Below are 21,308 nucleotides of genomic sequence, written 5' to 3'. Positions count from 1 at the left end.
AGTTATGGCTATGGCTAGATAATGGTAATTAAAGTACAAGAACATCTGGAAGTTATGCATTGCAAACTGCCTTGATTGATTGATTGATGGATTGATTGATTGATTATGTGCCATCAGGTTTATGTCAACTCTTAGGACCACATAGATAGGCCTTCTCCAGAATTATCTGTCCTCAACCTGGCTTTTTACATCTCTCAATGGTGCATTCACTGCTGCTGCAGTCAAGTCCATCCACCTTGCTGCTGTCATTCCTCTTTTTGCCTTTCCTTCCATCTTTCCCAGTGTTACAGACTTCTCAAGAGAGCTAGGTCTTCACATAATATGTCTAGAATATGATAGTCTGAGACTGGTTATTTGTGCCTCAAGAGAGAGTTCTGATTCATTTTGTGAACCATTTGTATGTTTTCTTGGTTATCCATGATCTTCTCAGGAGTGTTCTCTCACATCAAGTTCAAAAGCATCAATACTTTTTCTACCCTGCTTCTTCTAAGTCAAACTTTTGCTTCCTTAGAGTATCACAGGGAAGATGATTACCTGCACAATTCTGAGTTTTGTAGATAAAGACACATCATGTTATCTGAACCTCTTTTCCAAGGCCTTCATTGCTATCCTACTATATGCTAGTCCGCAGTGTATTTTGTGACTGCTGGTTCCTTTATTCTTGATACTCAATTCTAAAAGGCAGAAGCTATCTACCACTTTAATATCTTCATTCTCAGTTCTAAGGCTGGTTGTTGTACCTGTTGTCTTAATTTGGTCTTATGTATATTTAAACTTAGTCCCATTTTTTTCACTGTAATCCTTGACTTTCATTACTAGAGCTTCCAGATAATATTGCATTCAGCTATCAGAATAATGGCATCAGCATAATGACGTTATTTGTTTCTTCATCCATTTTTAAAACCACACTCTTCTTCCAATCCAGCTTCCCTCAAAAGATATTCCGCATATAGATTTAATAAATAATGAGAGAGTATACAGACTTGTCTGACTCCTTTGCTAACCTGGAGCCTATCTTTTTCATCATGTTCTGGTTGGACTGTGGATTCCTACCCTGTATGCAAGTTTTGCAGGACAACATTGAGTTGTTCTGGGATTCCCATTTTCCTAAGAACATTCCAGAGCTTGATACGGTTGACACAATCAGTTGTCTTTCTATAATCAATGAAGCATCTGTTAACTTCTTCTTCTTCTTTTTTTTTTTGGTATTCTTTGGCTTTCTCAGTTATCCAGTGGGCATTAGCTTTAATGTCTCTTATTCTGAAGTCCTTTGTAAAACCAGGTGGAACACCTGGCATCTGCCTTTCAATACTAATCTGCGGTGAATAATCCTAAATTCTACTTTGCTAGCATGTGAAATTAAGGATACTGTACAATAGTTTGCACACTCTGTTAAATCTAATTTATTTGGTATTGGTATGTAGATTGACTTCTTCCAATCTGTTGGCCACTGTGTTGCTCTCTAGATTTGCTGTCATAGTTTGGTTATAACTTTTACTGATTCTTCGGTTGCTTGCCATATTTCTGTAGATATTCCATCAATTCCTCTAGTCTTCTGACTTGGTAATAACCAGAGTGCTGATTTAACTTGTAAGTGCTAGAGATTCTTGTAAATAGGAAATACGGTTATCTTCTAAGGTATCTTGGATGTTGACATCTCTACTGTACAGAATTTCAATACATTCCCTCTATCTTTCTTTTATCTTCTTTGAATAGTTACTATCTGTCCATTGGCATCCTTCAGCGTACCAGTTCAAGACTGGAACCTCCTTCTTCTGAGTTCAGAGATCTTTTGGAAGACTTTCCTTGTTTTTCTATGTCTTTTTCCATCTTTGGTGTCTCTACAGATGACATTTTATTACTGCTTCTTGCCTCTTCTCACAACTCTCTGAAATTCTTTGTTAAGCCCCTTCCTGAATTTTTTTACTTTCTTGGCTTTGGCTCTCTTCATTTCTTGGCAGTTTCCATCATTTGTTCTGACATCCAGTTTGTTTTCTTCTTCGTTTCTTGGTTTTTGGCAACTTAACAACTTCTGACCTTCACTTAATTTTGCTTTTTCTCGGTTAACTATCTCAGCTTTAAACAACAAACAAGTCATTCTAAAATTGGGTTATATGAGGAAAACAGTAGATTAGTCAATTGTGATTAAGTTTCTTTTGACTGATTTGCATTTTTGAAAGGCATTAAATGTGTTAAGTGAAAGAGAGAGAAATTACACTGATGGAAAATGTTAGACAGATTAGAGATCTTGGAATTAGATCCCTGTTCCCTGCCTAACTTGAGATATGTATTAACAGTTGGCTTTGATAGAATGGTTGGTGGTTGCTTTGTCATGGTCATTCTGCTTTCTATAATCCAAGAGAAAGTAGTAAATCTTCTTTCCATCCTACCTAACATGTAAATATTTGAAATGAAGCCAATGTATATATTGAATTTAACTAGCACAGTTAACCCCATAAGTCCAACCAATTTGTAAATGGGTTAACACTTTTTTATTTGACTGATATAATACTGTAAGTTACCATAAAATCTTCCAATGGAAGACCTGAATGCAATATGCTGATATCAGCAAATCAAGCCCCAGAACACACTAAAGGCAGGTGATCATTGCTCCTGCTTTGCATGTGACAAAATGATGATATTTTCAGAATCAGATGGTTGTGAAGGACATCACAGTGCACCCACTACCTTAATTTTAAGATCCTTGAAGAATCAGGCATAAGCCATATAGTTTTTGATTACATAAATTTAAAAATGTTCCTTTGGTTGACATTTGGGGCAAATCATAAGGTTCATCAGAGATAAAATAAACTTCTCAGCTGTGCTATGTTCCTGAAGATCAGAGGTGGACAACTTGCAGTTCTTGTGCTACAAGTGGCACCTGAGCTTCACAAAATAGATAAACATCTATTAGCCTAGTATGGTATGTCAGCCCAGCCTATGTGGTTGGTTTATGGTTCAGTGTGTCACTCAAACTCAGAAAATTGGATTAACAGAATAACCATTATTCAGTTAGCTCTGTGTAGTTTGTCATATGCTGAGGTACAAATCTTAGATAACAAATTCACACAATGCCACTTTTAACTCTAATGAGCTATGTTTTACTCAAAGTTTCAGACTCTTTGTGCTGTGCATACCCAAAACACATACCATCCTGGATCTCTTTAATTGCATATTGAAATCAACAGGAACCTAATGTCTCAGAAGCCATCTGTTTTCATGACATATGAATCTGAAACTTTGGATAAAATGTGGCTTGGTGGATTAACAATAGCATTATTTCTTATTATTTAAGTTTTCTTTCTCAACTTGTCCTAATTCAGCCTTCATCAACTTTGTGGTCTAAGACAAAGGACAGGAAATACATCCTTTCCCATTGCTTGTACATGATTCTGTAGCTGTGACCTGCAGAGCTTATGGAATGTTTGTGTTCTTGCCTGAAAACAACAAGTGCAAGCTTGTAGAGGTGCTTCAAGAAAAAGTGGAAGTATTGAAGCAGCAAGTACCCACAGATTATCTCATATAAGAATATAAAGATGTACAGTATTAAACTAAAGGAATGCTACAGTAAGAACTGTCAGAAGACACAAGTTTATATTAGAAAAAGACTGAAAAAAAGCAAAAGAAAAAAGAACCAAACCCAGAGAATGACAATGATAAATAAGAGACATACAAGATACTCTGCAATGCTGGAATTCAGAAATAGTTTGGAAGAAACAGGTTTTGAGTCTTTCCCGGGCTGAGGCTGGGGCTGGGGCTGGGGCTGGGGTAGATACTTCTAAACTTTTGATCCCTGAAAAGAAGAGGGGATGCAGCTGCACCTGGTATGAACACAAAAGAAGAGTTGTGGTGGTTGCTGGCTCACTACTATGAGGAACAGAAATGTGTGTCAGCCAGACTCATCAACTCAGGAAGTATGTTGTTTAATAGAAGTATGGATTAGAGATGTGATATAAAAATCTCCAAGATTTAAAATTATCAGTACAAAGGGACAATAATCCTTTCTATTAATTCTTGTGAGAACAAATTATATTGCCAAGAGCACTATGGATACTGAAAATCTAGGAAGAAGGTGCAAATACTTACACTTACCGATCCTTACAGAAATACCTCTAATCCATTCCATGAAAGACAACTAGAAAGGAAGAAAAAAGTACCATAGATTAATGTATAGCTTCAGAATTGGTGTTGACATAAGAGTCTTAGTTTCTGGGACTATGGTCTAACCACCTCATAAAGACTAGCAAAAATATGTTTGACCAAAGTATGATGAGCTTGTTTAGGTGGCCGTAGCAGTCAGGGATAAAAATCCATAGAGTCATCCCATAGGAGTCAGGGATGAAAACCCTGAAGTTAGAACTTCAGATGATGTGCATTGTAGAAGGAAGTTGTTTATAATGAAAAATCAGAAAGAACAGAAAGTTCATTATCTTTGTTGTCTATTTCTGTACTGTATACTAATGCTCACAATATGGAAAATAAACTAGACAAACTTAAACTTTTTGTACAGAAAGCAAATATGACTTAGTAGGTATAACTGAGATTTTGTGGGATGACTCCCATAATATAGTAATCCAAAGATACAATTTGTTCAAAAGGAACTGAAACAATAGAGAAGAAAACTTGTATAGTATATTAAAAGCATCCATGCCTACTCAGAAGTCTAAGTGACTAAAGTGACAGTATTGTACGGAGCATTTGGGATGAAGTACATTGATGAATGAATAAAAGTACTGTTCTTAATGTCTATTATAACCATAAACAAATCACAGATCTTTAAACAGGCATGACATAATAGTGATAGTAGTCCTTACCTTTCCCTCTGTTGGGAGACAAACTACTGTACCAAGCATGGTCCTTCTAGGAAATTCCTGAGTTGTCTTGCTGACAACTATTTCCTTCAGAAAGTGAGGAGACTTTAGTTGAGGAATTGGAAGTAGCAGGATTCTGGGGGAAAGTGACCCTGTGATAATGAAGTTCTTGATATTAAGTCGAACTAAGCACATATTTTGGGTCCATGAAAGTGGGTAAACTCCAAATAGATTACCATAGCAGAAAAAGCTGTTGGGAAAAGCAGCTTATGATGTGTGCGAGTTCTTTAAAAAGGAAATACTAATAATTCCAGTTAGGTAGAAAAGGAGAATAGACAAAGCCAATGTCTCCTGAGACTGCAGCTGCTTAGGTCAGCCTGTAATAGAGCTCACTTCATTCATGATTTGAATGTGGATGAGAGGGCTGAGTTGGTATGCATTACCGAAACCTGGTTGGGTATGGAGAGTGGTATTCCTCTCAGAAATGTGCCCTCTCAGGTTTCAAGTGTGGCACCAGCTGCAACTCTGTGACGGGTGGGAGGTGTAGCTGTTTTCATTCAGGAGTCTTGAGTAGCTTTTATGGGTACTCCCCCTGACATAGCCAGATATGAGACCCTCTTTGTGAAATTGGGCCTTGGGATCAGTTGGGCTTGTTGCTTATCTACCTCACTCCCTGCTGTGTAGCAGCAGCTCTGCCTGAGCTCCTTAACCCCATAGCTGAGTTGGCAATGGAGTTCCCCAGATAGATGGTGTTGATGGGACTTCAACTTGCTTCTTTGGGCAACAGATAAAAGACCTTGGTATGTTTAGTCATCTTTGGGGGATGGTATAGTGAATCCTCAAATATGCAGGGGGTTGGACTTGATGACTTTTTAAGTCCCTTCCAACTCTATGATTATATGACATTAACCTCAGTCCCTCACCATGGACAGATCAATCCCTCTTGGCCCTATGGTTCTCTGTAGCCTATTTGATTGGCCCATCCTGGGTGACTGATGGGCCCATTAGGGTTCCAGAGGGATCGTGGGGTTATTCCTGAGGCTCTGGTGCACAGTTCAGCTGAGGCCTTAGTTACAGCTTGGAATGAGCACATGACAGGCCTTGAATCGGATTGTGCCTGTGCAGATTCTCTGCTATCACAAATCCCATAAAGCCCCTTGGTTTACATGGAGGAGCTCCAGGAAATAAAGCAACACAAGAGACACCTACATCTCTGTTGGAGGAACGCAAAGGATGAAGCTAACCAGGCACAGGCAAGACCCTTTATTAGCATTTGTTTTGTGACAATAACAGCAGCAATGCATGCTTACTTCTCTGCTCTTATTGTGTCTGCAGATAGCCAGCCAGTGACTCTGTTTCAGGTAACTAGAGCCCTCCTGGGTAAGGAGGGGCTGGGTGAGCCTCTTCAGGGTCACTGTGAAGATTATTCTAGGCATTTGTCGAACAAAGTTGCTTGACTAGAATTAGACTCCATTAGGGTGGATCTAGTGGACATGATTCTTAGCTTGGTTATTTGGGAAGAGTCTGAGCTGGTCAATCCTGAGGAAGTGGACAGAGTCCTTGCTGCTGTGAGCTCTGCCACCTGTAGTCTGGACCCATCTCTCTCCTTGTTGGACAAGGCCTCCTTGAAGGTGGTACATAGTTGAGTCTAAGCAATGGTTAATGCCTCCTTGCAAGAGGGATTGATCCTGCCTGTCTTGAAAGAGCTGGTGGTTTGCCCCCTCCTCAAGAAGCAATTCTTAGACCCTTAGACAGTTTTGGATAGCTTCCATCCAGTCTCCAACCTTCCCTTTTTTAGAGAAGGTTCTCAAGAAGGTGGTGGGTTCCCCACTGTGGAGTGCCCTGGATGAAGCAGATTATCTGGACCCTTTTCAATCAGAATTCAACCTGGGCTATAGCACCATGACAACATTGGTTGCACTTGTGGATGTCCTTTCGAGGGCAGGGATGGAGGGGTGTCCATTCTGGCCTTCCTGGATCTCTCAGCAGCTTTCAGTACCATCAACATGGAACCCTACTGGGCCACTCCAGGGCTTGGGAGTGGGGGGCACTGTTTCGCAGGGGTTCTCCTCCTTCCTCTGGGTTTAGTATCAGTTGATATTGGTAGGGGAGAAGAAGTCTAGCCCTAGGCCCCTATTATTCTCTTCTGTTTAACATCTGTATGAAGCCATTGGATGAGATCAGTTGGTGGCATGGAATTGGTACTGTTAGTTTGCTGATGATCTCTACCCCATGCCAGGCATGTGATGCTGTTCAGGTGCTTGCAGAATACCTGGAGGCTGTAAGGGCCTGGATGGGGAGAAACTGGGTGTGACTCAATCCCAGCAAGCTGGTGTGGTTGTGGGTTTTTGGCTCCCTGGGGTTGGAAGAGATGACACCTTTGACACTGGAAGGGATCGCATTCCCCCAAACAGAAGTGGTGTGCAGTTTGGAGGTTCTCCTGGACTCCTGGCTCCTACTGGAAGAGCAGGTGGCAAGTTTAATATATCATGATCATCATGATTATCATCTTGTATGCCAGGTGTGCCCATTCCTGAACTGGGAATAATCTGATTGGATTATTGCAATGTGCTCTACATGAGGCTGCCCTTGAAGACCATCCGGAAGCTGTAACTGATCTAGATTGCAGTGGCGCCTGCAATTTTGGGCACTCCATTGTTTACCCCTGTTACACCACTGTTGCATGAGCTGCACTGGCTCCCGTTGTTTTCCAGGTGCAATTCAAGGTGCTGGTTATCAACTTTAAAGCCCTACATGGCACAGCACCAGGTTATTTGTAGGACAGCTTCTCCCACTAGGTCAGACAGGGTGGGCATGCTCCAGGTCCCTTCCCTCAAACATCATCTGGTGGGACCTTGGAGGCCTGCCTTCTCTGTAGCCACCCTGACTCTTTGGAATAGTCTCCCACTTGATATTTGGGAGGCCCCTACTGTTTTCATCTTCTGGAAGGCTGTGAAGACCTAGTTCTTCCCCCAAGCTTTGGGCAAGGATGGAGCTGAGTCAAAGAGTCCACAAGATAGGTGGTTTGCCACCTGGTGAGAAGAGTTTGATTTGCTTGTTTTTATATTGTTGTTTTCATTGGTTGTTGTGAGGCACCTAGGATCTTTAGGTGAAATAGGCAGACATATAAGTTCATAAATAAAACAAGCAAGCAAGCTAGCTAGCTAGCTAGCTATACAAAAGCTGAATGTAGATGTGAAAGCAAAAAGGACAGATAGGAAGTGGAAAGAGGCACAGATCACAAAGGAAGTGTACAGAGGAACAACCAAGAATTGTAGAGATGGTATTAGAAAGGTAAAGCCCAGAATGAGTTCAGTAAATGATGCTAAGAACAATACAGAAGGCTTCAGATATGTTCAAAATAAAACACTAATCGTAACCAGCTGGGCATGCAACTGCCCTCCTTTCTTAATCAAGATAGCTTCCTGGCCCTCTAACATGGATGCTATTCTATGGCCAAGAGACCATGCTGCCACAGAAAGTGTTTGGAAGTCAGCGCTGGTGAGGACAACATGGAGAAAAGGCTCTGTGGCAGCAGAGTGGGCACAAAACATAATATGGTAGAGTTCCTTATTTAGTGTTCTCATTTTTCTAAAATGTGTGTACAGTGTATTTGCAGTTTGATGGTAACTAGCTGTTATATTTAGTTTATCATTAAAGGAAATAGCCTTCACATCATGATTTAGCTTTGCATTGATGTGAAAGGGCCAGCCTATGAAATAAAGTAAGAAAAAGAGCAAAATCTAATTTGACAGGAAGTCATCTCAGAACAAGGAAGGGAAAGATACTATGAAAAGAAAGTGCTTTTCTGTTTATAGAAGTATATACAAAGATTCTTTTGAAAAGTTGCCCTGAAGTCTTGTTAAAATAAAGAAATTTTGTTTTGTATCCTAGACTAGTACTAGGATGTATAATCCAATTTTCTTCATTAGACACAGGATCTCATTTTTTTCTGCATCTTCATATGGTTTAGACACATAGTAGAATATTAGTTAAATGAATAGACCAAAAAGGGTCCAGGTGCATCATGCCAAAGGAGCCTCCAAGGTAAAGAATAATTTTAATACTTGAAGTTTTTGCCAGTCTAGTAATGTGACAATTAAAGCTTCCAAAGATATACTATATTACTGTTTGTTTGTTTGTTTGTTCAATTTATATAGCTACCCATCCCAAAGACATGACTCTAGGCAGCTGACAAACAATAAAAAAAATATATAAAAACATCAAAAACAACACAATGATGTAACAACAATAAAAACCATATAAAAAACCGTACAACAAAATTCATAGCCAAGATAGCTGAGGCAGTAGTTAATTTATCTGCGTCACTGTTACAGCGAAGTAAATTACTAATTCACAAGTATTTAATGGGTCATGATCCCAGTTGGGGATGTCTTGAAAATACATACCCTGTATGTGTAAAAAAATCCCTATCTGGGTGGACAGACTTCTTAAAATAAATATGTGCATTTAAAATCAAGCTATGATTATCCATTGATGTTTACCCTCTCCTTGATCAGGTGATGTGCAGACAGTTGATATTGTCAGAGCCCCAAACTGCCTAAACCTGTTTCCCACCTGGAAATTGCCACAGAGACACTCCAAGTAGAATTACCATGATGTCACAAGATGGCATACTAACAAATGGTACAGAGTTCCTGAAGCCCAAATGTAATTGGAAAGTCCTGATTATTTTATAAATGATTCGTCTCTTTCTTATGATGGTCACAGTCACCTAGACCAAACATTTAACTGAACATGCTTTCTTCAAATTAGCCTGATGTTTTATTTCTCTTTTTAATTTGTTAGCTTTGTATCTCGCTTTTTATTCAGGAGATCAAGATGATGTTCATAGCACTCCCTCTTCCTATTTTTGCCCACAAGAACACCCCTATGAGTTAGGCTGGGTTAACAGAGACGGAATGGCTTAAAGTCACCCAGTGACCTTTTGTGACTGAAGATCGATTTGATTCTGGGTCTCCCTGATGCCAATCCAACACCTTAATCTCTACACCAGTGTTTCTCAGCCTTGGCAGTTTGAAGATGTATGGACTTCAACTCCCAGAATTCCCTAGCCAGTATGCTGGCTGAGGAATTCTGGAAGTCCATACATCTTCAAACTGCCAAGGTTGAGAAACACTGTTCTACACCATACCGGCTTTCTAATGCTGTGTCAGTTCAGCCACCTGCAATGAGTAGATGCTGCATGCCCACAATGTCAAATTCCTGATTTAGGAGAGATTGAGGGTAGTAATTGCTGTGGGACATTTAACCTGGCTTTCCTGATCACACCAAGCCCTGCTTTGTGACTGCAAGTACACTGTCCTATCCTATGCATGCTTAGATGGAAGTAAAGTTAAACAGGCTTTGTGTACAGTATTAGGATTTTTGCTTTGTTTTAAGATTGTAAAATTGTTTCATTGCATGATCTTACTCAACAAGCAAGTCTCGCTGGCTTCAAACTTCCTGGCCGTAAGACCGCAACCTAAGATGACTCTTTCCCTTTTAACTCACATTCAAGAAAGTATCAGAATCACCCTGAGCTGGCTTCTAAGCAACTGGGCAAATTCTTCAAAATCTAGGGACTGTCTAGCTACAGAGCAGAGTTGATTAAGTTTCATCTGAATGCATATCTTTCACACTGTAATTTCAGATCCCATCTTACTGAGACATAAAAAGTTTCCTCACTATAGAGGTAAGTAAAAGTTTGAAGGGAGAAAAATGGATCAGTCTTCATTTTTAACACCTTATGAAAATTATATAATAATTGTTATGAAGATAAAGGCAGTAGTAGGATACATGTCTTGGTCAACCAAGTATGTGAAAATACCATTTTTATTTATGTTTCCACAAACATGAAGAAGTCGATTTTAAGTGAGTGAAGAAGGACATTGAAAATGCTCCTACTGAAATGGTGGGAAGGTGGAAAAAGGAGAGAAAAGTAGGATGGAATTATGTAAATAAAACATGCATTAGTAAGGCTGTTTTATTTGTAGCCAAATCCTATGTATGCTTTCTCAGAAATAAGCCCCATCATGTCCTTTGTGGGTTATTTTCAAGAAGAGTGCCTAGACCAATGTTTCTCAACCTTGGCAACTTTAAGATGTGTGGACCAACTCCCAGAATTCCGCAGCCAGCTTGGCTGGCTAGGGAATTCTGGGAGTTGAAGTCCACACATCTTAAAGCTGCCAAGGTTGAGAAACACTGGCCTAGACCATAAATATCATCTTGGAAACTCACAGGCAGAACAGAGGAGCAGCAGCTCCTTAGCAACTGGTTTTTAAGTTATGTGCCAGGGATTCAGGAAATAATACGGTGGTGCTTAAAAGCTTGTGAACCCATTTTTCTCAATAAATAAAAGAACACGGATGTTTTTGTCTCGTTTACTCTCTTTTTTATACGTTATTCTTTTATTTCATTCTTTTATTATTGTTTATTCTTATCTGTTCATTCTCTTTATCTAGTTTTAGGACTTGTGTGGAGAACAAATCATGTTTTAGGTCATATTTATGCAGAAATATTGAAAATTTAAAAGGGTTCACAAACTTTTAAGTGCCATTGTACATATCCATCTAAAGCATTGCCATTGATAGCTCTATTTGCTATAGATTTGTCCAGTTCCCATGAAAAACCTTCAGAACTGGTGGCCTTTACTGTACCCAAACTGTTTAATCAGACCTGATTAATATCCTGCAATGGCTGCCATGGTTACAGTTTGGGGAGGATCATTCTGCTGAAAACCTCCATCCTGGAGAATCTGGGCCTTCAGCAGGTCAGATCACTTGGTGCACATCTTCACAGTGTGCAAGAAAGACAGGGCTCCCAGCTGCTTGCATATTAGTGATGTGCTGTACTTCAGATACCTTTTGGCTCCTGCTTAAAGAAATTGCATCTCTTTTTGGCTTACATGATAGCCAAACACTGAAAAGACATCATGCTTGCTTTGACACATCTTGTTCTACCTTGGTGCCTTTGTAATTGGGATTGCTCAGCAACTCTGTGAGCCTAAGGAAAGATCCAGCTTCTTTAAGGAACTACTGGCAAGCACAGTATGTCCCCCCATTCTCATTACAAAGTTCCTTTCTGGTTTTGGATCTGAATTGCAGCACTTCCCCATTGGGCCCGTTTGGCTGTGATAAAGCTCTTAGGAAGAATAATGGGCATGGGCACGAGAGAACTCGGTTGATCTGCTGGCTTGGTGTGTGCCATCAGAACATCAGAAAGAGCAAGGATTCTCCAGCCGGCTGAGTGCTATGCTGTGAGAAAGTTGTTAGGAAGAGAAGGTGGGAGTGGCCATGAATTAGCAGTGGCAGAAGAACCTTTAGGAGACTAGTCCCTGAAGTCAAAAAGCTAACTATGGAACATGCACTTGTGATTTCTCAATGTCCCATGGTGGGATTCATGATGCAAGGCCCATATAGGTATCATCAGGCCTAAGTCAAAAGAATTTAAAAGCCTCACAAGGTCTAATGGACTCTTGATTCAGTCCATATAATTTACTGACAAAGCAGTGAATACAAATCTACTTTTTCAGATTTTTTTTTAAACAGTACCTTATGCTGTTTGATGTGAATGACAATTTTGATAAATTAGTAGTCAGAATGCAAAGAATATAAAACAGCCTAGAAATATTCATGTGGACTCACAAAGCCAATCATCTTGCCCACTGCATTGGTATGGGCTGAGGGAATATTATTCCTACAATGCCAAACTCTGTTTCGGTCCCACTTAATAACGTTTTGCTATGCCTATCCCTTTAGGGCTCAAGAGATGGAATGTGTGCAGCAGAGGAGGAGCAAAAGCATAGTGTGATGTATTATGCATGGCACATTGCACAGCGCATCTCTTTATTTCTGATCCTGACATGTTGGCAGGTATGGTTTAATTATGCATTATGTACAGAAGTACTTCCTTTTATTAGTCCTGAATCTCCCCACATTTCATTTGGGAGAAAGAAAGAAAAACTTCCCTTTACAGTACCTACATTTCCCAGTATATATTAGAAAAGGAGAAGAGAGAGGATCCAGAGAGGTGGTTGAAGAGTTTGGGCAAGTTGGATGTGAACTTACAGAGGGCTTATCATGGTCCTGCTTGTACAACATAACTGACATATTGATTACCCCACCAGTTAATTCACTCATCTTCATATGCTGGCAGCAGACAATCCAGGATGACTAGGAAGGTCAGATGGAAGCCGTGTTCTTCATCTTTTTAGCTGCTGCAATGGAAGCTTAGAGGCTGTCGCTTCACTCCCAGCCTTTTTATTTTTTTTCCCTCTAGAGAGATTTTTTAAAAACTTGATTGATACAGTCAAGAATGGCACTAACTGTAGGTTCTGGGGACCCCACTTATTTTGGTCCTTCTTCCATCCCCCTCAATGCCTTTGGCTGTAGAAGAGGTAAATGACCAAAACAGTCACATGTGGGGACAAAGTGCATTGGAAAGTCCCATTTTTGCAAGTTAATAGAATGGACAGTTAACCTTCAGAGAAGCAGTTTTCCTAACATGGATGAGTTAGCTGACTTGGAGAAATTAGTTTTGTGCTTACCAAGACTGGAACTGTTTGGGACTAAATCTAGGCTTCGTCCATTATTTAAAACATAATGCAAACAGGGCCACAGCGGAGATAATTGTGCTGAATTCTAGCTTAGACATCATCCAAGGCCAGATTGGATAATAGCATATTATTCCCTCCAGCAAGAGGTCTACCAGTTCTTTCTTTACACTACTTAAGTGACTCAGCAGATGAAGTAACATTTGAAAAAGCAAAGTGAAGCAAAAGGACCAGCCTCTCTTTCTAGACCTTCCAGTTCACAGTCCAGGCCTATAAGCAAGAACCAGTTGCCACACCAACCACAAAAAGCATACATCACATCAACTTTTATTACTTCAAAATTGAACAAGATGCTGGTGTTACCATTTATAGCTTATAGATATATTATTCTCAACCTATTGACTTCAAGATGAATTGGGTGCGTAACTCCTATTATTCTTAGCCAGCATGCCAATGCTAGGAGTTCCAGTAATTGAAGTTCAAACATATATTAACTGCATAAAACGGGGGAAGATAATAAGCAAATGCAGGATGAATCTCATCCAAAATTAAACCTATCCCCAAGTTTCTTTCTTTGCCAAATGACTTCCTTATGCTTCTGAATAGTAATATAAATTGAACATTTAAAAATTTTCCATTACTGTGCTGATGAAGATGATATTGCTCACATTCAAATAAACCTTATGAAGGTAGATTGCCCTTCTAGCCATTTAGATTCTTTTTACTGAGAAGAATTATACCTGGAATAAGATGTTTTGGAGAATACTACATTTCCTTGCTTTGCAGATGTGTTCTAGATGTATTAACTTCTTGGCAATAACAGGCAAGACTTAAATTCATATCTCAGACAAGCTGTTTATTCTTGTGGATGCAGCTTTTCCTTTACTGAATGCAAAAGAGCTGCCTTATTATATGCAGCTTTTAAACTACAAAATATAGAGGCTTCTTGGATAGACAGCACTGTTATAATTTTTAACTGTTCAGTAATAATCATATTTGTTGTTGTTTAGTCGTTAAGTCGTGTCCGACTCTTCGTGACCCCATGAACCATATTGCGCCAGGCCTTCCATCTTTTAGCCTTTTAACATTGTCCATGGGGTTTTCTTGGCAAGGATACTGGAGTGGGTTGCCATTTCCTTCTCCAGTGGACCACATTTTGTCAGAACTCTCTGTCATGACCTGTCCGTCTTGGGTGGCCCTTCTAAACTGATAAGTTTCAGTGTTAACCATCTCTCCTTAAGACCAATCAAGAGAGGGCACTTCCACAAAGCATAGTTTCTATCCTCTAATTCCTCCAAAGCAGTATGAAGACTTGCCAATAACTTTCAGCCCTGCCAACCTGCATATGTTGAGCAGAATGAGTCAATTAAAGCTCTCCCTCCAGCTGACCAATAGAAGCCTGTAAAAAACAGTATTCCATTAGTTTATCTCCATTCCACAAAACAGAGAAATGAAATATATTGCTAGCCCCTCCCTCCTTCCATGTTTTCAGTACATATTGCATATTTTTATCTGGCCATTTGCAAAGAAATCTGAATGTTTGTAATAGGGTGAAGCTGTCTTGCTGCCAAGCCACCATTCTGCCTGTATTAAAAATCCAACTGAGAGCCACAACAATGATATGATATCATGATATCAGTTTTGCAAACAGGTCCTTTTCCCTGTGCTTCTAACTATGGTTGTAGGCTGAAACAGGGACTGAAGTAAGGTAATAAATTCTAAACAAAATGTGGACTTCTGCAGAAACTTCAATTCATTGTAATAGTGCTTCAGAAACCAACCTGCAGCAAAGTACTTTTCAGGCCCATTTATACCTGTCAAAAGAAAAGGGGGAAACCATTTCTTAAACTACAAGTGACAACTTGTACTTCCCCAACCTGCAATTTCTAAGTCCATGACCAAGGGAAGACCTTCTAGAATACTTTACAGTAATTCAAAAAGGTTACAATATGGCTGGGTCATCTCTGACCAGGAAGAATCACAGTTACCAAGCAAGGCGTAAGTAGCTGAATGCACTCCAGGCCACCTTGAGTGGCTGAGATGAATCCAGGAGTGTGCTAAGTCTCTGCACTTGCTCCTTCAGGGGAATTCAACCCCATCTGAGGTCAGAGATCTATGTAATTCAGTGAGCTGCCAATCTATAGTGCCTCTATCTTGTTAGAATTCAACTTCAATTTACTAGTCCTTACCCAATACATTAACATGTTTGGATGCTGGTCTGTATCGCCCCACTTCACACTGATGACAAAGAGAAATAGAGCTGGTGCCATCAGCATGCCAGTGATATCCACTCCCAAACTGCCTTATGACCTCATCCAGCATCTTCGTTTAGATACGAAGCTGCTCAGAGCCAATCTGGAATGGAGGGGCACAGAATTCTGAGTAATTAATAAATATTAAAATTAAACAACAATGATGAAAGAATACCCAGGCAACCAGAGAACTGTACCACATTTAAGTTGGTGCAGAATATGGTTGCATTTAGTCTATGCTGTCCTTGTCTGCCCTTATTTTCAGGTTATTTGCAAATACAATTCAAGGTGAACTAAAAAGTAGCCAGACAGTTGGATGAAAATCTGCACACAAAAGACAATAATGAATGAAATGAGGTTGGTGACAGTGATTCAGTGCATTCTGCTGAAATCAGTGCTGTCTGGGATACCACTCAATCTTTTCACCAATTACTTGATGAAAGTACGTGTGGGAAAGTTGTAAAATTCACAAGTGAGCTGAAACTAGGCTAATGTTTTAAGGCAATCTTAATAAGCAGAGAGTTAAACATATAGCAGTATCATGAAATTCAACAATAATAAAGAACCAGGCATCAAAAGCAAAATATATACCATGAGACAATAAATTGGTAAACAGCACTATTGCTGGCGGGGGGGGCTCTCTATTTCTCAGAGAGAGAGAAGAGTTGAGATGCTCCCAAACCGATCCCTTATCCATCAGTCATTCTGTGCTGTTTACAGAATTCTATATGGAGGATTCCAGCTATTATTGGTTTCTTGTTGAAATACTCTTTCTTTTTTGCTTTTCACAAAATATCTCTTAAGAAGAAAAGGGGACTGATTTACCATTTTGGACCAGTAGTACTAGGAATTCTCTGTCTAGAAATATGCTCAAGTGGTCTAGCCCTTTGGCTATGGTAAAAATGAGAGGTGAAGTTTAACCCATAACAAATGGGATGTTTAACATTCACAAGATGTTGTAATAAGGGAGACAAGAATTACCCCCTCCTCAAGCAGCCATTGCTGGATCCAAAAGTTTTGGAAACTTTGCTCCCATCTCCAATCTTTCCTTTTAAGGGACGGTTGCTAAAAAGGTGGTTGTGCTGCAGCTATAACAATTCCTGGAAGAAACAGATTATCTGGACCTTGTGTAATTGGGCTTCACATGTGGGCATGGGACTGAAAAGGCATTAATCACAATTGTGAATGATCTCTGGTAGGAGCATGATGGGGGTGGTGCGTCCATCCTTGCTCTCTTTGATCTCTCAGTAATTTTTTATCCTGGATTGGCATTGGCAGCTAGGAGCAGGAGGCATAGTTCTGAGTAGATTCTTCTCTTTCCTCTGGGGTCTTCCTCCTGGGAGAAGAGATCTAGCCCACAGTTCCTTCTCTGTGGAATACGTAATGGTTCTATACTCTCCCCATTCCTATTTAACATGTAATGAAGCCACTTGCTGAGGTCATCCAATGGCGCAGGGTGAGCCATCATTAATACGCTGATGATACCCAACTCTAAATCTTTACCCTGAGCCAACCAAATGGTGCCATGGAGGTCCTGTCTTAGTGTTTTGAAGCTGTGGGGGATTTGGATGGGGAAGAAGAGGCTTCAGCTCCACCTTAGGAAGATGGAGTAGCTTTGGGTTTTTGGTCCCCCTGGATTCAATGTTTTCCCATCTTTGGTTCTGGATGAAGTTGCACTACCCCAAACAGAACCAGTGCACCATATGGGCATCCTCCTGGACTCAGAACTGTTTGAAAAACAAGTGGCAACTGGGGTCAGGAGGGCTTTTGCCTAACTTTGTTTTGTGTGCCAGTAATACCCTTTGTACCCTTTCCTGGACTGTGAGGCACTGCTCACACTCACGCCTTAGATACCTACCAAGTGGATTACTGCAATGTGCTCTACATGGGGCTGCCCTTAAAGACCATCCAGAAGATTAGATTGGCCTTAGCCTGGCAGCTTTTTGCAAAGTGCTGAAGGCCTGGATGTGTTCCAGGGCATGGGAGCTGGAAGGTTAGATGACCCGTGAGATGTTATTGTTACTGCTGAATGTTTATTGGGTTTGTTCTTGGTGAACATTGTAGGTTTCTATGCTTTTGCTGTGTTCTTTGTGTTTTCTTTGTATTGTTTTTAATGTGTTGTTAGCCTCCCAGAGTGGCATTTGCAAGATGGGTGGTCATATAAATCAAATCAAATCAATCAATCAATAAGAAACTCAGCCAACAATGTTCAATATGTAGCATTCTGATCAATATCAGCAAGCCTTCATTTTATCTCTTTGTTCATTTGGGGATACCACAGTGCAAGGAGACAGTTTGGGGAAACATGATGTAGCAACCCTGCTAAAACTAAAAGTCTGGACTTAATCAGTGCTTGGATGGAGGATCCATCATGGTAGAAATGCAGAGTACAATGTAGCAATTAAAACAATAGATATTGAAATGTTGAAAGGGGCTCAAGCGGAGATAGGATAATATAAGATTTTGCTTGAAGCACATTGAAAAATATTGTAACAGGTTAATTCAAGGAGAAAGATTTGGGAATAATAGGGAGAACTGTTTGCTATATCCACTCATCTACAGAAACAATTCATAGTGAAACAAATTGCTCAAGAAACTACATTAGAGATTTTTTAAAAAGTTGGTCTGACTTCCTAATGATGGTTCTTGGGTATAGATTATCCTATCCTGGGGCTTTGCACATGTTGTTCTGGTAAGAACGACAAACACTGTTGATCTAATCAGGTTCTTCTTAACTTATTTTTCTTTTCCCATCCCGTTTAAATGTTCTATGCTAACAGTCCTCTGACCCTTCCAAATGGTGGGAAATTTTTGGTATGACCTTCAACCAGGGTGGCTGCATTCCAGTAACGGGTGGAGAATTTTTTCAGTCTTCTTGTCACAAGACAGCTATCTTTGCATTGTGTCAATAGTTTGCATCCAGATGATGCTCATCTTGCTCCCTCAAAGCAAACTGCTCCTTCTTTGACTCCTGAGCATAAAGACTTTTTTAATGCTTGGAAAAGTTCTCTGGATGATCTCATATGATAAAAACAGGCTAAATGGAGAAAAATACATGCCATTTGGAATTGGACATTAAGAGAGATTCTTATCGTCAAAGAGAGCCCTGTGCTTATTCTCATCAGAATTCAGGCATAATAGAAATAAACATATGGGAGGGCATAATATCTGAAGATATTCTTAGGAAAGGCTGGTTGATCCCCAAACATTTCACAGCCTTTGGATTCTTCCAAATACGCCACCTTATGAGAAATACAGAATAGATCTAGCAATCCTCCCAGCTGAAATAAGCTTATTTTGCTAGATTTTTGTTGGACAGTGAGTCAGGAAACTTATTTGATATGTCCATCATTTAATTTTTTTGATGTTCTATTTCTAAAAAAAAACAAACAAATCCAGTAATATATACAATTGATTTACATCTCTGATCTATTAGTCAGTTCATCCATATACTGTAGTTGTGTCCTAAGCTGTGCCAAGTTAGCTAAATAGATCCAGAATTCATTTAAGATTTTAACTCTGGGCTTAACACTGACCGTACAGTCTTCTCAGAAATAAACCCTGTTGAGTTCAGTGGGGCTCACTCCCAAGAAATACAGGAATTACAGTATTACTGATTGAAACAGGTTTCTTCAGTGGATTACTTTTTCAAAAGAAACCAATCAGAGCATCTGAATCCTGAGCAACAGAAACCTTCTCTAGTTAGCACTTCTCACGAAGACAGCAAGCTGTTACTTGCTGCCTTGAACAGCCCTTTGGCTATTATTTCCCAGCCCAGTCCACCTTCTCTTGTTCTTTGCAATCTTTTGTGATTCATGTTCTTAGCTTCCCTTATACAGTACCTTCATAGCCAATTTCATAAATTCACAGCTCAATTTTGTATGGTATTTTTTTTTCTCTTCTCCCACACATGAAGTTTGTGCTATCTTTTTTTTTTTTTTGTCCAGCCTTCCTCTTCTTTTCAACTGACTGTAGTAATAATACACCAAAAATGAAACACCAATAAAGCAATGGCAGAGAACTCAACAACATTCTGCAATGTTAGAGGAGAGACGCTATATCAATCAGTTTTTCTTGCTAGCCTTTCCCTTTCTAAGCTAGCCTGCTGTTTTCAGATGCAGTAGCAGATGTAGTCCTATCTTCAGTTTTGCCTGTTCAGCTGGCTGTTGTATTTTGAATGGGGGGAGACGCTATCTATTTCTTTGCCTCAGGCAGCAAAATACCTTCAGCCAGTATTACCTATTGGTCACTACTGGAAAAAAATATCAATACAATATGTAATGATGCTCAGTAATAAGTCCCACTGGAAGCAATAGACTTTACTCTGTGGTCAATGTGGCACTACCTCTGATTAAACAAGCCTTGGATTCTTTTGTAAAGCATTGCTAAGGCCATTTTTTAAAATTGCAGTTCACTGTCATGATCTCAGTTTGTTTTATCCTTTTGCATTTGCTAAAGCTTCTTCTCTTGCTAAACATGGCCGTCTGCACTGTGGATGTATGTCTATAAAATATTTTTGTTGAAAAGAAAAGAAATGTTTGTATGGACAAGTGTCCTTGATAATTCTCTGTAGGAATATACAGTAGTGGGGGAAGTGGATAGAAAGGGTTATACTTTTATCTTTGTTGTTTAAAAAAAGTTTAAAGGATCTGCTAATGTAAAAATGGAAGGGTGGAACAAGTGACAGCATGAGGGGGACTCTGTGTATTCAAATATGTATAAAGGAGCATAGAGGAGAACTACTGCCAAGTGGATAGTAACCTTTCCATTAAGAAACCCATCAACCATTTTGGCCAAGAAGTCCGAGAGCTGCTATCTCAGTCCATCTGGCAAACCACAAAATGGGAAAAGTTGTACTGTACCTTCCATCTGAGATATTCTGCAAACAAAACACACACATTTGGTGCCAAGGTTAGGCTGCTGGATGTGGACCCGAGAGATAGTTTCAGATCCACATTCAGCTACAACAGCTTCATAGATGACTTTAAGCCAACATATCTGCATTGTACCTTTAAGCTGCTCCTGCCCTGTGCTAACGCTTACTTAACACCAAGCTGGTTTAAGGAAAAAAAACTGTTCTGACTAAGACACTTGTTCAAGGGATTCAGTCCAGTCAACAGGCTACCACAGCCCTTCACTGAACAATTTCCCTCTTTCTGTGCCTTTCCAACTTACTATTTCAGGAAAGCAATTAGCAATCACTTTCCTTTCTGTAGGTAGGTCTTACCGGACAGGTATATTTGCATGTGTGTGTGTGTATGCATACATATACAAAGTTCAATTTATATACATATTTAAAGCATCAAAATATACAGATACGAAGGCACAACAACCAGCTTTAAAATAAAGCACCCTTTCTTGCATTTTCCCAGTTTGGCTCAATAAGGTCTGCTACGGCTGCTATTGGGAATGCATGACGGTTATAGCACTTACTTGGTAGGTAGAATGTCACTGGCTTGAAACCTAGTAGAGTTTTTCTCTTTTTTCTTTCACTGATCTATCTATGTTTCTACTGGGACTTTTTTTTTTTTTAATGTTTACCGAGGCACTGTTCGAGTCATTTCAAGTAAAGGGGTTTCACAGAGTGAAACCTGGAAACTGGAAAAATGATGAAACTGCACATGGGTAGATCCATTTTTTAAAAATATAGTGGAAAAGTTGGTGGGTCAGGAAAAGAAAAATAACATTTCT

General features: G+C 39.8%; 1 protein-coding gene across 2 annotated transcripts in view; it reads right to left on the bottom strand.

Annotated features, from left to right (window-relative positions):
• Positions 1–4,012: 4,012 nt before the first annotated feature.
• The window catches only part of SUFU (SUFU negative regulator of hedgehog signaling), a 135,550-nt gene continuing 118,254 nt past the window's right edge, over positions 4,013–21,308 (bottom strand). For both annotated transcript variants that reach the window (XM_088131809.1, XM_088131810.1), the window contains exon 12: positions 4,013–4,135. In XM_088131809.1, the coding sequence (XP_087987935.1) occupies positions 4,028–4,135 (108 nt within the window). In that variant the 3' untranslated portion in view covers positions 4,013–4,027. The remainder of the gene's footprint in view (positions 4,136–21,308) is intronic.

Source organism: Python bivittatus, unplaced genomic scaffold (genome assembly GCF_059951505.1).
Source record: "Python bivittatus isolate LINGU-HERP-01145 unplaced genomic scaffold, Pbiv_v1 ctg000980_np1212, whole genome shotgun sequence".
Classification (NCBI taxonomy): Eukaryota; Metazoa; Chordata; class Lepidosauria; order Squamata; family Pythonidae; genus Python; species Python bivittatus.
The sequence above is the reverse complement of the archived record's forward strand: the minus strand, read 5'-3'. Positions and strand labels throughout refer to the sequence as shown.